The sequence below is a fragment of the Nuphar pumila genome, chromosome 3 (genome assembly GCF_984573655.1).
Source record: "Nuphar pumila chromosome 3, dmNupPumi1.hap1.1, whole genome shotgun sequence".
Lineage (NCBI taxonomy): Eukaryota > Viridiplantae > Streptophyta > Magnoliopsida > Nymphaeales > Nymphaeaceae > Nuphar > Nuphar pumila.
The window spans coordinates 19,275,265-19,291,353 of record NC_143251.1 but is presented as its reverse complement, the minus strand read 5'-3'; the positions used below and the strand labels follow the sequence as shown (position 1 = coordinate 19,291,353).

The following is a 16,089-nucleotide window of genomic DNA, read 5'->3' as shown; positions in this document are numbered from 1 at the left end:
TAAAAAAAGAGAGGAAGGGCTGCTTCACTAATGCAAAAGAGTAGCTAGCTTCATCTTCTATTGGCATCTGGATGCTGCAATTAGATGAGATGATTGATGCTTCTTCCAATCCCTTGAACTGAACATTTATTCAGATTTTTTAGGATATATATGTGATTTTCTGGGATGATAAATTTAAGACAAGCAATGTATTGTCGCAAAATATTATATCCAACTATATTACCTGAGGGTGCATATGCATGCATACACGTACATTTGTATGGCTGTTCTAATAAATGAAAATATCTGCAAACACTACCTTCGAGAAATAATTCGGAAAGTAAAGGTGAGATACATTAGAAGTATTTAGAACATATTCACAAATAGATATAGCAACACAATAATGCCAAATGAAATTTGCCTATTCTTGGCATTGTTTGCCATCGAATTAGCAACATCATCGGCATAAAACTTTGGATGCTTTATGTGAGCCTTCTAAATCAGATACTATTCCTCTTTTTCACTACAAAATGCGTGTTTGCAAAAATTCCGGCTGAACTGTTTTTAAAAATTGCATTCTAGCTAACATACACATCCAGATTGTTGATAATAGGTTCTTACTGCTGTCTCTAGTCCAACTATTTAAGTTTCATTTTTACTTTCACTATTAAAAAAACTATACTAGCCCTTTAAAGACTCCAATAATTTATAATAGTAAGATTTGGTTGTATGTGTAGCCTGTACTCGGGTAGAGCTCCATCATGATCTGTGGTTTATGTGTTGGCTGATACCCAATTGAGGCTTAAGGCTATATGGGAAGTGTTCTATGTTCTGAAATACCTTTCTAAAGAATCCTACAGAAAGTACAGTTCTATTTTGTTTGGACATTGTACAGAATCTAAATATCTGGTTACATATTTTATATTGATATCCATATCTCGATTTTATTGCTAAGGAATCAAACTTGGGAGTAAATTTGTTTCTTATTTTATATTTTATTTGCATGTCTGATATGATGTTTTCTTTGTGCATGTCAATCTGACCCGCTGCAGTGCTGCCTCAAGAAGGAAGTAAGTGCATGTTTAACATCTATTTTTTGATTTTTGGATAGGATACAACATGTTAGCGTTGCTATTTTGATAATGCCCTGTGTGTGTGTGGGTGATGCATTCTAAAATGGCAAAATAAAGAGTGATCAGAATCCAGGGAGTAAGAGAAAAAATTAGGAAACTTTCTGGACTTAAAGGATATTTTTGGCAAATTGAGGGAAGTTCAAATGGCTACTTGGACAGAAATAGTGAAGTGGCTAAGGCTTTTCATGGAAATACTATTGGGTAGCCATGCTGGAATTTGCTGATTGCTGGTAGGGTTAATTACTGCAGAATTCAAATATGTTGGAAAGGTGTTCTTTCTACCCTCCCCATGGATGTCTTCAACTCATGGGATTTTATTTTTCTTTAATATTGATCAATTGTAAAGTGTAAATACCATGCCCTTTTTAAAGAGTTCCATTTTCCATTTTCACCAGTTTTGGATACAAATGCATTTCTGTTCAATTTTCTATTTTTTCCCCTTTCTTGGTGAGTAATATTTTTCAACAAGTATGGTTACAACATTTGCTAATTGAATATTTGATTTTTTTCATTTAGTTTTTAATAATATTTTCTATTCCTGGACTGGACATTAATAATATTATCATTTTACTTGACAATTTTTATTTGTTATTTTTTAACTACATAAAAAATTCATTCTTATTTGAAGTGGGATGCCATTTTAATTGTTTACTTGATTTTTGCCTATTCATGACTAGATAAACTGTTCATGCAGGCACACCCTTTTGGAAGTTAATATTCAAGCAATTTAATGATTTACTTGTTAAGATACTGATAGCTGCTGCAATTATCTCTTTCATTTTGGCTCTCATCAATGGCGAGACAGGCCTCACAGCATTCCTAGAACCTTCAGTAAGTAAATGTCTTATTGTATGTCACAAAGACGGACACAAACTATGACTCAACGAGTATGGGACACAAGTTTGCATTTTTTTTCCAAAAATAGGACGTGAGTAGTTTTTCCCTTTTGTTAATTGATTAAAATGAATTTTTTGATATTTTAATGTGTAAAAATATATTTTGTTGAAATATTATTAAAACCATCAAAAAAATTGTGTGTATGTGTCATAAATTGTCACTTGGTGTGTCCAAGGTTTGCCAAAAAGGGAAATGGAAACAAGAAATGTCTTCGGAAATGGAAACAGGAATCGAGGTTTTTCAAGTGCATGTGAAGCAGGAAACAGGAAACAGATTGGGAAACGAACTAAGAAACAAATTTGGAAATGAATGAGAGACGTTTAACAAGAAGAAAAAACTTACCAAACATGAGATACATGTATCCCACAAAAGGGAAAGACATGGGAAACATGTGGGAAAAACATGGGAAATGAATTTCCCAAATATGGGAAATGCATTTCCCGATTTTTTTGGTGTTTCCACGTTTCAAAAACACTGTGTTTCCTGTCTCTGAAATGGTTTTCCGGGAAACGTGTTTCTCATGCTCCTATAGCGTTTCCGGTAACCCTAGGCGTGTCCCCTAGCCATGGAACCCTAAATTAGTGTGCTCCTGTGTCATAGGTCTTGCTATGTTTCATGGTAGGATGACAAAATACTGGTGTCTATGTATAAGAGTTTACAAGGTAAACAGTAAACATGCTCTTTTCTACATGTGCAGTTATATCATCTTGTTAGGCGTGCTTGATGGCCTAACCTATTTAGGTTAACTTTCAGCTTGTTTGAGCCCATTATATAAGATCGACTGGATGGCCGAAGCCTTATCTTGGTTCATTTAGAATATGAGCCAATTCATTTGCAATTTTGCATCAATGCTGATGCCCTTGTCTGTAATGCATAACCAATGAACTTGTAATCAGGGAATGTTGCAGAAGAAAATCATTCTAGGTGACACAGGATACAGAGCAAAAATTTATTGTTGCAATCTCCCCCACATATTTTGGGTTGAAGAGCTACAAAATACACTCATGAATCGTTGCAGAATCAAGTGGTTCCCCTTTTCCTCTGTTGTGATATATAGAAATGATATCTTTAGCATGGAATTGATAATTGTTTTGATGATGAAGTCCGTCCCAGTGAGAGTCGAACCTGGGATGAAGGGGTCAGCACCTTCTCCCTAGGCCCACTGCTACTTGGGTGACCTGAGCGGCTGTGGAATTAATAATTGTTGAGGAAAACTTGAGAACAACTTAAGCAACAGCGTTCTTCACAAACTTCCCCACTTAGGATGGGGCTAATACATGAACCATGCCCATCTTGCACGTCATATTAGGCATAGCTCTTGCAATGACTTTAGTGAGAACATCTGCTAGTTGAGCTGTTGGCTTCATATGAGGGATACAAACCAATCAGCCTTTGAGCCTTGCCCATATAGAGAACAACAATAAAAGTGCTCAATTTGCTCTTAGTGCATAGGGTTTATGGCTAGGGATGCACAACGATTACAAGTCTAGCTCGGTGTGCATAAACGAGCAGAGCTTGATCAAGCTGCTGAACTCGGTTAGGCTCGAAAAGCTCGATTAAGCTCATGTAAATGTATATATATGACATGTTTGCAAAATAAAGTAAAAAAGTTATTGTTACCTTAATGGGTAGGGCGTTCGCCTCTTATTCAAAAGGCATTGAGTTCGAATACCGCACCTTATGCTGTTTCGCTGTATGATAATCTAGGGGATTTTTAGTATTTGTAAATTTTTCTGGGCCATAGTAAACAAAACAAATGATCTAGCATAATGGCCGGTCATTTGTGCAACGTTCGGGGAGGTCGAGGATTGAATCCCAGTTTTTCAAAAACCCTTCACCGTATACAACTTTTTGGAATACCATTTAAGCTCGTCTCAGCTTGAGCTCAGAACCGATCCGATCCTGGACAGTGCCGTTCAAGCTCGGCTACAGGCTCGAGCCAAGCTTGAACAAAGTCATTTTGAAGCGAGCCGAGTTCGAACAGGCCAGGCTTGGCTCGTGTGCACCCCTATTTATGGTTATCTGAATGGAAACACAAAAAATAAGAATCAATTAGAAAGAAAGCTAATGAGTAGCATTTATAAATATTACTTCTATAGACCATTCTTAGTTATTACATACTTCTGTAGGCCATTCTCAGTTTCCACATCAGAATTTAACACCTAAAAAAATATAATTTAGTTTAGATATCTTCTTCAAATAATAGCATGTATGATTGAAGATACATTTTTTAATTAAATAAAATCATTTCTTTATGATTTATAATTATGTAATTTAAAGTTTGAAAATGGGTGATCACTCAACAAACACTTAGAAAAGCAGAAAGCGGGTAAAAGAGTTACATGATGGTGATTGATGCTTGGAAAGATTAAGTAGACAAAAAATAAAGTGTTACTATTGAGCTGTAATTGGTATGTCTTATGCTTGAGACTGCCTCAACAAAGGTCTTGAGCTCCACATGGAAACAATGTTCTTTTACTGTGCTGCCTTGTCTTGAAGAACTTGCCTTTTAAAACTTTAATGTGGGAAAATTAAAATAGTAACTCCTTATTTATAAAGGCATGAGCTTTTGGCAACAAGCTGTTTTCCACAAAACTAAGAACCGAGACATTGCCTTCCTTTTTGCATGTGCTTTTTTGCTTTACCTCGTTAACCTTTAAATCATGGTTATGATTCATTCTTATGTACTACTATCCAGAATATTGTGTCGTGAACGTTGATTATGGATGGAAAATATTCTGCATATGCCTCTCTTTGAAAATTTGTAAACATCATGTATCCTTATGTTGTAAAAGCTGTCCGACTCATGATTATTTGAGAGCCTTAGTGTGATTCTGAATAATTCTTTGAACAGGTAATCTTGATGATCTTGGCAGCAAATGCGGCTGTGGGAGTCATAACTGAAACAAATGCTGAAAAGGCTCTTGAAGTATGTATTTGTCAGGAAAAAAAACTGTTGGCAGGAAAATTACCACTTTCTCAGAAGTATTCATTATAGTCTGCAGTTGCTAATATATCTGTCATGATTGATGCTACTTGCTATGTTCATACTTGAGTTATATGTTTAATTGAGGGAAGCTTCTATCTTATGGAGGAAATATGCTAAACAAAATTTTAAACAATTAAAATTTTAGTTAGTTGAATATCAATGATGAGTTTCCCATACAGGGCCCTGAACCCACTTGATGTACAGGTTGTTTATATTTGCATAAAAGCACCACATTATTTGTTGGTTTCTGCTTTGTCATTGGTGGAACTGAACTGTGGTAACTCAACTTCAAACTGGGACTAGTATTAAACTTTATGCTGGTCTCGAGAGTGTATGGTTCAGAGCTGCACTTTATCATACAATGTGCGACATAATTCATTAATTATTTTATTTATGTGCTCTTAAGAATATTGAGGTATCTACAATCAGCTGTATCAAACAGGAAATATGTCTATGCAGTGGCAAGTATAATGTACAAATAAACAAGAAGCTAACAACTTATGATTAAAAATTATAATAATTTATGCGACGTAAATAAAACAAGCAATGTATCCTTTAATATAGGAAAAACACATGTCCTGGCTATCCAAGATTCCAAATAATAATTCTAAACATTCAGATAACTTTGATAAGAAAAATGAATATGATTTTGTGCAAACAAACTGACCAGCATGGCTATATTAATATCATCTAATAGGTGGGATTAAAAGAAACTTAACATCTTAGTGGCAGTTCGTGTGAAAGCAAACATATGTAACCCTCTAAATTAGCCACAATATGGTGTCATCAAAAGAAACATGTGCATGATGCAATATCATTTATGCTTTAAAGAAAATCATGCTTTATTTTTTTATTTTCATTCTTATTTCCATTATGTTTTTAATTTTCTGCTTTGTTTTGGGAATCCTAGTATTTATTTCAGTAGTTTAACAAGTGTGCTCAAAGCACTTGCCATCATTCTTTCACATGGAGAACTGCTCTCTTGCAGTAATTTTTTTTATGGTGTATTATGCTTTGCAACCTCTTGTAGCAGGGACATGCAAAGGGTTATGTGTTCTTTCTCCATTACAAGCATTAAAACAGTTACAACAGAAAAAGGAAGATATCACCTTCATAGCCTACTTGTGTGATGGAAATAGAAATGCAAATAGAAGGGTTTTGATCATGACAGAGGGCTACTATCATCTACTCCATTAATTAGGTTAACTTGAAAATACATCCTGGTCTTTCCTGGTAGCTATTAAAAGCTGGATTAGCAGGTTAAGCCTACTTGATTGGATGATTAGGAGTTAAATATGGGCAGTGAACCCTGCATCCTGGGCTTTTCTTGATGCACAAAAATCTGTCCAGATCAGCTTATAGGCCTTTATAAGAAAACCACCTAGTTCGACCACTTGCAGTAGTAAGAGGATAGGTTGAAGCATAATAGGTATTTATTGTTTAATATTTTATTACATTTTATGTCCTTGTTTCATTTTGTGATTTTTTGATGTTTACTTCCAAAGTGTTTGGCTTACAACTATTTTCATCAGTTTAAAGTTTGAGCTGCATCTGTTTATATGTTAAGCACTTTGGCTTCTAATATCAATTAATACCGTGGCTTCATGTATCTAGTTACCTTAGTTATTTCTTCCCCTTTTCTGTGATGTGGCTAATGCAGGAGTTAAGGGCATACCAAGCTGATGTTGCAACTGTGCTGCGAAATGGTACTTTATTGCCTAGAACCTTTTTTTTTTCCAAATATCATTTGCTTAATGATAAATTGGATAAATTCAATTTATTTTGGGTATCTTGATGCTGCTAAAATGGATCAATTACATGATTGATATAGCATTATTTAGGAACCTACCATGTCCTTAAATATCAAATTGTGCTGTTTTAATTTCTAAAGCATAGTACATTGAGAATTTGCTTGATTTTAGCTACTTGTGCTGTCATAAATATTAACAAATGAATTGTGGATGATGCCAAAATTTACAGTTATAGTAGTTCTTCATGGCTAAAATGATGGGACAACTATAAATTTTCACTTGGTTTTCAAGCATTGACCAAGTGTTTAGGGCATGCTTTGTGTTGTGAGCTCAAGAACTCACATCCAATCTTGAAAGATTGTGTTGTACCATTGACTACTTTTGCTTGCTTCTTTTATATATTACATCAAATATAGAATCACCACTTCCAGTCTTGAACATCTAGATTATGACCATGTTAGTGTTGTTAAACTATATTGTTTTGACATTGTAGTTTGCTCAGTTGAGCAAAAATAGCGGTATCTGCTAGAAACAGCATAATGGAGGCAGTCAGTCAATGTAGATTGATCCAAAATCTGATTCAAATCCAATATAGCACCTGTGTACATAAAAAATCTATCGAATAGACTCTTTAATGAATAGATTAGATTACAACTTCGAATATGGAATTCATCAAAGCCCAAAGATCTATAAACTAGCTCGTGTTCAACTAGCCAAGCGGATGAACGACCCTTCATCTTCTTGATTTACCCACATATTTTTCATCAGAGAAGCTTCCTTTACCAATAGGGTAGATCAAGAAAACAATAGTAGCAGCTGCAACATGAGATGAATACACAACAACAATCCAAGGGCACATTGCCATACGGAAGCTAAGCTCTCACTCAGCTTTAGAAACGTGTATCATAGTTTGCAATCTCGTGACTTGGATTCGGATCGCTCAACCCTTGACTTGTGAGTCGGTGGGTTGACTTGGTAACTCAGACAAGTTAGGACTGCATTTTCTAGTGTTAAGATATGGAAAAAATCAAAATCCATACTATATAATCACTAAATTTAGCACATGACATCAATGACAAAGTTATATAAATGTTCAACCATACATAATTTTTAATATTTATGATTTAAAAACATATGATTCTTTGTAACAAGTATTCTTTTATGGGCATTATGCATTAAAACCACCAAATGCATGAAAAAAACACATAAGCACGTGGATCGACGGTCCTGAATCGATAACCCAGTTGGGGTCTGATCTGGGTCGACTCGGGCGATTCCCGAGTTGACTCGTCGGGTTTGCCAACTATGGTGTGTACAAGCTCATAATGAGGGACGTGATCTTGCTCATGAAGGTAATATGTGTTAAAATATGTAATCTCATATGTAATCTCCTTTTTGTTTAGTTATGTATTTTAGTTAGGTTAGGTAAGAATCCAATTAGGATTAGTCTTATTTTTCATTTTTTGGACCTTTTTAGCCATCTCAACTTTTAGCTACTTTTTTACTAAGTCAAAAAGTACATTTCAAACTATGTCACACGGACTCGGCTAGGGAGGCACCGCACCCGAGTCGACATGCCCCGACACAGGTGCGGCTTTAGACACGGCTCGGACTCGGTCAACGCCGAGTCGGACTCGGTCAACGCCGAGTCGGACTCGCTCAACGAGTTGAGACCAAGTCCGTCCTTGTTTTGGACTCGGTCAACATTGACTGAGTCCAAAAATGTCTATTTTTAATGTAAAAAACAAAAAAAATGATCTTTTTATATATATTTTTTAAAATATATATAGCATGAGTCTCAAACATAAGCCCCAGAAAAAAAAAATTTCTGGGGGGCGCTACCCCCCTGCAAGGGGCGCCCCCCCGGACCACGCCGGGGGGAGTCCTCGGACCCCCTTTCTGCAAGGGCAAAAGTATAATTTGCAAAGTTTATAAAAACACTCATGTTGGTGCCAAACTTTAGAGGACAATATCCACATATATGCACACAGGATATATATATATATATAGCCGAGTCCTCATGTCCAAAATTTTTAAAATTGCGCCGCACCCGCACCCATGTGACAGATTTTAAAAGGAGTCGTTGGCCTCCCAACGACTCTATTTAGAGCCGTTGGGAGCCTAACGACTCCCTCTCTTGCTCTCTTTTGTGTAGTATATATATGGGGTCATTTCCCCCTTGTAAAGCATTCTTCTTGTGTGGGTTTCTCTCACTTGAATGAAACATATTTTCTCTTCTCTTTGTTTGCATACTCTTTTTGAGTATTTTGTATGAACCCTAGTGGTTCTTGTGAGTGTATGCCATTTATGAACCTTCGTGGTTCTTGTGAAGAGATCTTTTGTAAGTATCATTTGAAGATCCGATTGTGGATTTCATATTCTTCCATGGTATCAGAGCTTGGTTGTGATCAAACAACTCTTATCGGTACATCGGGAAGCTTGTCATTTGAAGGTTGAAAAGAAAAGTGTCATTCTTTGAAGTTGTGTTCTTGCAAAAGATTGGAGGAGCACTCGTACTCACTATCCGTGGTGGAGTACATTCTTTTTTCTTTATTCCTCTACTCTTTTTCTCCTTTTTCTTTGCCGTTTCAAACCTTGTAAAATGAATGACAATGATAATATCACCATTAAACCCATTAAACTTAACGATACAAACTATGTTACATGGGCTTCAATTATAAAGCACCTCATATGGGGAAAAGGGGTTGTGGGGATTAGTGAATGGTTCCGATTTGGAACCTAAGTTAATTCTCACAAAAGTTGAAGGAACGAAGAAAATACCTCTTACGGAGGTTGAAAAAACCAAAGCCATTGCCACTTATGAGAAAAAGTGGAAAGAGTGGAGAATGTGACACGCCAAGATTATGTCTTGGCTCATAAGTAGTGTTGACATCAAGAAATGTTCGAGTCTTACAAAATTTGAACATGCTAATGATGCTTGGGATTATCTAAAGAGAATGTATTCTCTTAAAGATATTGCTCATGTATGTAATTTATAAAACCAAGTTCGGAATATGGTTCGAGGGGGCAAAACTATTAGAGAATACTATAATAGCTTGTCCGAACTATGGGAAGAGATAGCTCTTCTTGAACCTAAGTGGCATTGTCCACAAGACATTGAACTCCGCCAAAATCAAATTAATGCGGAGCATTTCTTTCAATTTATCAATGGACTAAGATCGGAGTTTGAATCTACCAAGTCCATTCTTCTTCGTCGAGGGAAGGTTCCCTCAATTGAAGACACAATAGAGGAGTTGAGCATGGAGGAGAATAAGCTCAAGAATAGAATCATCAAGAATGACGATGACTCTGTCCTAGCTGTATCTAGATCGGGAAATCATGTTCGTACATATAAGCCTCCAAATTATGGGAGGACAAATGATGAGAGAAATGGAAATGAATTTGAAAAAAAAAAGTGATCTGTTACTATTGTCGAGAACCGAGACATGTAAAAACCTATTGTCCGAAATTGAAGAAACCACATGAAAAGAAGGTCGCCTTTGTTGAACCATCTCAAGAACCAAATGAACAATCTATCAGAAGCATGTCTTTGACTTAATTGGTAGAAGCACTGTAACCTCTGCTCAAAGAAGCATCTTCATTTGCTGGAGCCGCCACATCTTCCGTAGGCATCTCTGATCTTGGTAAATCTCTTTGGCTTCTTGACTCAGGTGCTTTATTTCATATGACAACAAACGTTGATATGTTATTTGAATGTTATAATTCAAATGGATCAAATGTTTTTACCTATGTCACACGGACTCGGGTAAAGGGTTGCCGCACCCGCGTCGACACGCACGGACTCGGGTGCGGCTTTGGACTCGGCCCGGACTCGGTCAACTCCGAGTCGGACTCGGTCAACGAGTCCGGGCCGAGTCCGACCACATTTTGGACTTGGTCAACTTTGACCGAGTCCAAAATTGTCCAGTTCGAGTTTTAAATTTTGTTTTGGATCCGGGTCGGGTCGGGTCCAAACCCGACCCAGATCCATTTTTTTGGCAGCCGAACCCTAAAAGGGGTTTATCGACAGGGAGAGGGGCTTACCCTCTCGATTTTGCCTCTCCCCCTCAGCCCCTGCAACTTTCTCCTGCAACCACGCCGGCGATCCGAACTCCGGCGACAGGCAGCCACCGGTTCCCCCTCCGTCAGGTATGTCGACCATGCTCGTAGCCTCCCTCCCTGCACCCTCTGCTCGCAGAGGAGGGGCTCGGCCCCCCTCCCTGCACCCTCTGCTCCCTGGGGAGGGGCTCGGCCCCTCCCTGCACCCTCTGCTCGCAGAGGAGGGGCTCGGCCCCCCTCCCTGCACCCTTTGCACGCAGAAGAGGGGCTCAGCCCCCCTCCCTGCACCCTTTGCACGCAGGGGAGGGGCTCGGCCCCCCTCCCTGCACCCTCGGCTCGCAGGGGAGGGGCTCGACCCCTCCCTGCACCCTCTGCTCGCAGGGGAGGGGCTCGGCCCCTCCCTGCACCCTCTGCTCGCAGGGGAGGGGTTCGGCCCCTCCCTGCACCCTCTGCTCGCAGGGGAGGGGCTCGGCCCCCCTCCCTGCACCCTCTGCTCGCAGAGGAGGGGCTTGGCCCCCCTCCCTGCACCCTTTGCTCGCAGGGGAGGGGCTCGGCCCCCCTCCCTGCACCCTCTGCTCGCAGAGGAGGGGCTCGCCCCCCCTCCCTGCACCCTCTGCTCGCAGGGGAGGGGCTCGGCCACCCTCCCTGCACCCTCTGCTCGCAGGGGAGGGGCTCGGCCCCTCCCTGCACCATCTGCTCGCAGAGGAGGGGCTCGGCCCCCCTCCCTGCACCGTTTGCACGCAGAAGAGGGGCTCGGCCCCCCTCCCTGCACCCTCTGCTCGCAGAAGAGGGGCTCGGCCCCTCCAATATTCCCTGTTTTATTAACTTTATTTTATTTACTTATTTAATTATTTTCTTTTCAGTTTTCACTTTTCAGATATAATGGCGAGTTCTAGCGGTAGTGTCAATACATTTGGTTCAAGTTCTAACCCTGAATTAGATGTTTCTCAACTACTTTGGAGGCTTGTGACAAAAGGGATAAAAGCTAGTAGTGGTGGTGGTGGGAATGTGCAGTTTCATTGTAATCTATGTAAGACTATTTTCACAGGTTCTTATACGCGTGTGAAAGCACATCTTTTGCATATTCGTGGTCAAGGAATTAGGGCATGTTCTGGGGTTGACAAAGCATGTTAAAGCAATTAAAAAAAGAACAAGATGAAGCTGAAAAGAAGAAAATTGCAGAGATGAAAAACGATTCGATTAATTTGTCTTTTCCTACTGCTAGTGATACACAAGAAGAGCTTTTAAAGAAAAGAAAGATGGAAAGCAATAAAACAATACAAGCGTCATTCAAAAACATGGCAAGAGCAGAAATTGCTAAAAAGATTGGTCGATTCTTTTACTCAAGCTCAATTCCTTTTAATGTAGCTAAAAGTCCATACTGGAAAGATATGATTACATCTTTGGCTAATTGCAATTTGAGTGGTTATGTGCCTCCTAGTTCAGAAAAACTAAGAACAGTCATTCCTGCAGAGGAAAAAAATAGAATTGAAGACTTGCTAGAGACCCAAAAATTCGCATGGAAACGACATGGAGTGTCGATTGTTTCTGATGGGTGGACTGATATACAAAGGCGACCACTGATAAACTTCATTGCTTACTCACTAAATGGGCCAATCTTTTTAACTTGATGATTCAGAATTTTACAATCATGTATATTCAGTTTTAGTGAGAAGATGGGATAAAAGCAATACACCTTTGCATTGCATGGCACACTCTCTCAATCCCAAATACTATGCAAAAAAATGGTTGACAACAGGTGTTGGTCGTGTTTCTCCAAATGAAGATCCTGAGATATCAAGAAATAGAATGATATATTTGGGAAGAGTTTTTAATGATCCTCACATGTTTAAGGTTGTAAATAATGAGTTTGGCAAGTTTTCTACTGGAAGATTTGATTCTTTAGCAGCACTTGTGGCAAGGGACGAGGAAGATCCCCTTAATTGGTGGGCAACATATGGATCAGAGACACCAAATCTGCAACGTCTTGCAATGAAGTTGTTATCCCAACCTGCTACATCATCTTGTTGTGAAAGAAATTGGAGTACATATGCTCAAATTCACAACATTAAAAGAAACAAACTCACTAGTAAAAGAGCAGAGGATTTGGTATATGTTCACTCAAATCTACGATTAATTTCTCACCGCACCAAAGAAGAGTATAGGTACTTTTTTTTCTTTGTATTCAAAGTTTGTATTTAAATATTTCATATTTGTATTCAAAGTTTTAAGTTAGATACTAATATAGTGATTTTTTGATGCAGTTGTGGACCATCCAAGAATTGGGATGTAAATCCAGAAGATTTTGACTTGGAGGGAGAACATAATTTACATACTCTCAACATGGACTACCTCGATCCTGTTCTTCCTTCTAATTCAGACGATGAGGCAGATTTATGATAAGTTTTGTTGTTTATCACACTCACAAGCTTCTTTATGTGTTATATTTTGGTAAGTTTGTGTTGTTAAGAATTGCTTTTTTTTTGCTTTAAAATTTACAATCTTTATATGCTAATTTATTGTTATATATATAATTATAATATTTAAAATATATATATTTATAATATATATATATATATATATATATATATATATATATATAGCCGAGTCCCCGTGTCCAAATTTTTTGGAATTGCGCCGCACCCGTGTCGCACCCGCACCCGCACCCGCACCCGCACCCGCACCCATGTGACATAGAGTTTTTACTGATGGTACTGCCCTTGAAATCAAGGGAGTAGGAAATTTTGAAAAAAGTTTTTTAAACTCATTTTTTTCCACAGGTTAGATATATACCTAAGCTCAATCTAAATCTTTTATTTGTATCAGAATTGTCTGACCATGGATGTAATGTTTCCTTCTCTTCTCGTGGATGTCGAGTGCAGGATCACCAGTCAGGGAAGCTGATTGGGGAAGGCCATAGAGAAGGAGGCTTATACTATATGGATTTTTTAGAAATACCCAAGAAGACATTGTGTTATAATGTTCAAAAGGTTGACTTAGATCTATGGTACAAGAAACTTGGACATCCTAGTATATCCAAGCTCCAGTTTTTTCCAAAAAATGGAAAATTTTTGTAACCTTGAAACCTTTACATGTGAAAAATGTATTCTTGGAAAAATGAAAAGATTACCCTTTCAAGAAAAAACTTTTGTTTCTTCACGACTATTTGAGTTAATACATTCAGACGTATGGGGACCTGCACCTGTTATATCAAAATAACGTTTTATATATTATGTAATCTTCATAGATGACTTTACAAGACATACTTGGATTTATTTTCTTAAACATAATTCGAAGTTTTTTCACATTTTCAAATATTTCATAATATGGTTAAAAACCAAATTAAAATTGATATTTTCATTTTTTGCACTAATTCAGGGGGAGAGTTTTTATCAAAAGAATTTAAGGATTATTTGAACACACACGGTATTATACATAAAAATTCATATCCCTATACTCCTCAACAAAATGGCCTAGCCGAAAAAAACATAGGCACATTACAGAATCAACAAGAACTTTACTTATTACACATCAAGTACCGAAAACCTTTTGGGGTGAAGCCACTTTAACAACCGTTTATCTCATTAAGAGAATGCCATCTTCTATACTAAACATCTCTCCTGTGGAAAAACTTTTTGAACAAAATCCATATTATTCTAGGTTGAGCATTTTTGGGTGTAACTGTTTTGTTTTTACAAATAAAAATGACAAATTCTCCCATCGTGCAATTTTTCGTGCCTTTTTAGGATACACAAATCACCAAAAGGGCTATCGATGTTTTGACCTTGAATTTGAAAAATTATATATATCAAGAAATGTGTCTTTTCTAGAAAAAGAGAGTTTCTTTAGTGAAAAACCTAAGGAATAAGATGAGTACTCTTCTTTGTTGGACTTAGTCCCAAAGATTGATGAAGGTGATATTAATGAAAGTCACGATGATCAAAATGACCTGATAAGTACAAAACCAGTTAATAATGATCAAAGTTGTATTCAATATTCCAGGCGAAGAAATTTAGAGAAACCATGCGCTTTAGAAAAATATACCAAAGAACAGGAACAAATATTGACTGTAAAAAATTTGGGAAAATTTGTGTCATATGAGTCGTTTACACCAAAACATCAAGCCTACGTTGCCTTGATTCACTCCTATAAAGAGCCTTCCAACTATGCTGAAGCAAAAAGTCAACTTGAATGGGCTAAAGCTATGACAACAGAACTAAAAGCCTTAGAAAAAGCCAATACTTGAACCATTCAAGATATTCTAGCCTATATGATGTCGATGAGTATATTAAGTAAAAACCAAGAGTGATGGCACTCTTGAGCGGTTTAAAGCTCGATTAGTTGCCAAAGGCTATTCTTAAGAGTATAAAATAGATTATGAAGAGACTTTTGCCCAAGTTGCTAGAATGACTACAGTAAGGATCCTAATAGCCCTTGCCTCTGTAAAGAAATATCATATATACCAAATGGATGTCAAAAACACATTTTTAAATGGAAGCTTAGCCGAAGAAGTATACATGGGCCCACCACCTGACATTATTGTTCCTGAAGGAAAAACCCTTCGTCTAAATAAGGCTTTGTATGGGCTTAAGCAAGCCTCAAAGGCTTGGTATCATATGTTTAGTCAAGTTATGCTTGATTTTGATTTTCAATCTTTTCTTACTGACGTAACTTTGTTTGTTAAGAATTCTGATACAAGTATCATCGTCCTTCTCCTCTATGTAGATGACATGATCATCACTGGAAGTGATAAACAGGGGGTTGACAACATTAAAAAATTTCTCAAAACACACTTTGAAATGAGTGATCTGGGTTTCCTAAAATTATTTCTTGGAATAGAAGTTGCTTATTCTCCTGAGGGCTATTTACTAACTCAATCTAAATTTGATCTAGATATTGTTGACACGTCTGGTATCTCTGATGAACGACAGGTTGACACTTCCGAAGTTGTAAATGTCAAAATGAAGATCGATGATAGAGAACCTCTTGAAAATCCAACACCTTACAGACAACTTGTCGGGACAATGTCTTATCTTTTTATTACAAGACCTGACATTGCGCATGCGGCTCACACAACAAGCCAATTTCAGCATGTTTCTACCGCTGTTCATATGGGAGCTGTTTTACGCATTATTAGATATATTAAAACTTTCATTGTAGAGGACTTTTTTTTGGTCTGCTTCTTCTTAGAATTAACTGCTTATACTGATGTGGACTGGAGAGGTGATCCCAATGATCGACACTCAACTACTGGTTTTTGTGTGTTCTTAGGTGACTCATT

The 16,089-nt window shown here is 37.8% G+C and overlaps 1 protein-coding gene across 2 annotated transcripts in view; it reads left to right on the top strand.

The window, feature by feature from the left end:
* LOC149842188 (calcium-transporting ATPase 3, endoplasmic reticulum-type-like) overlaps positions 1–16,089 on the top strand; it is a 73,176-nt gene that overhangs the window by 1,083 nt on the left and 56,004 nt on the right. For both annotated transcript variants that reach the window (XM_090001303.1, XM_090001305.1), the window contains exons 4-7: positions 1,032–1,049; positions 1,807–1,943; positions 4,864–4,938; positions 6,659–6,704. In XM_090001303.1, coding sequence (XP_089857429.1) covers positions 1,032–1,049; positions 1,807–1,943; positions 4,864–4,938; positions 6,659–6,704 — 276 coding nt within the window. The remainder of the gene's footprint in view (positions 1–1,031; positions 1,050–1,806; positions 1,944–4,863; positions 4,939–6,658; positions 6,705–16,089) is intronic.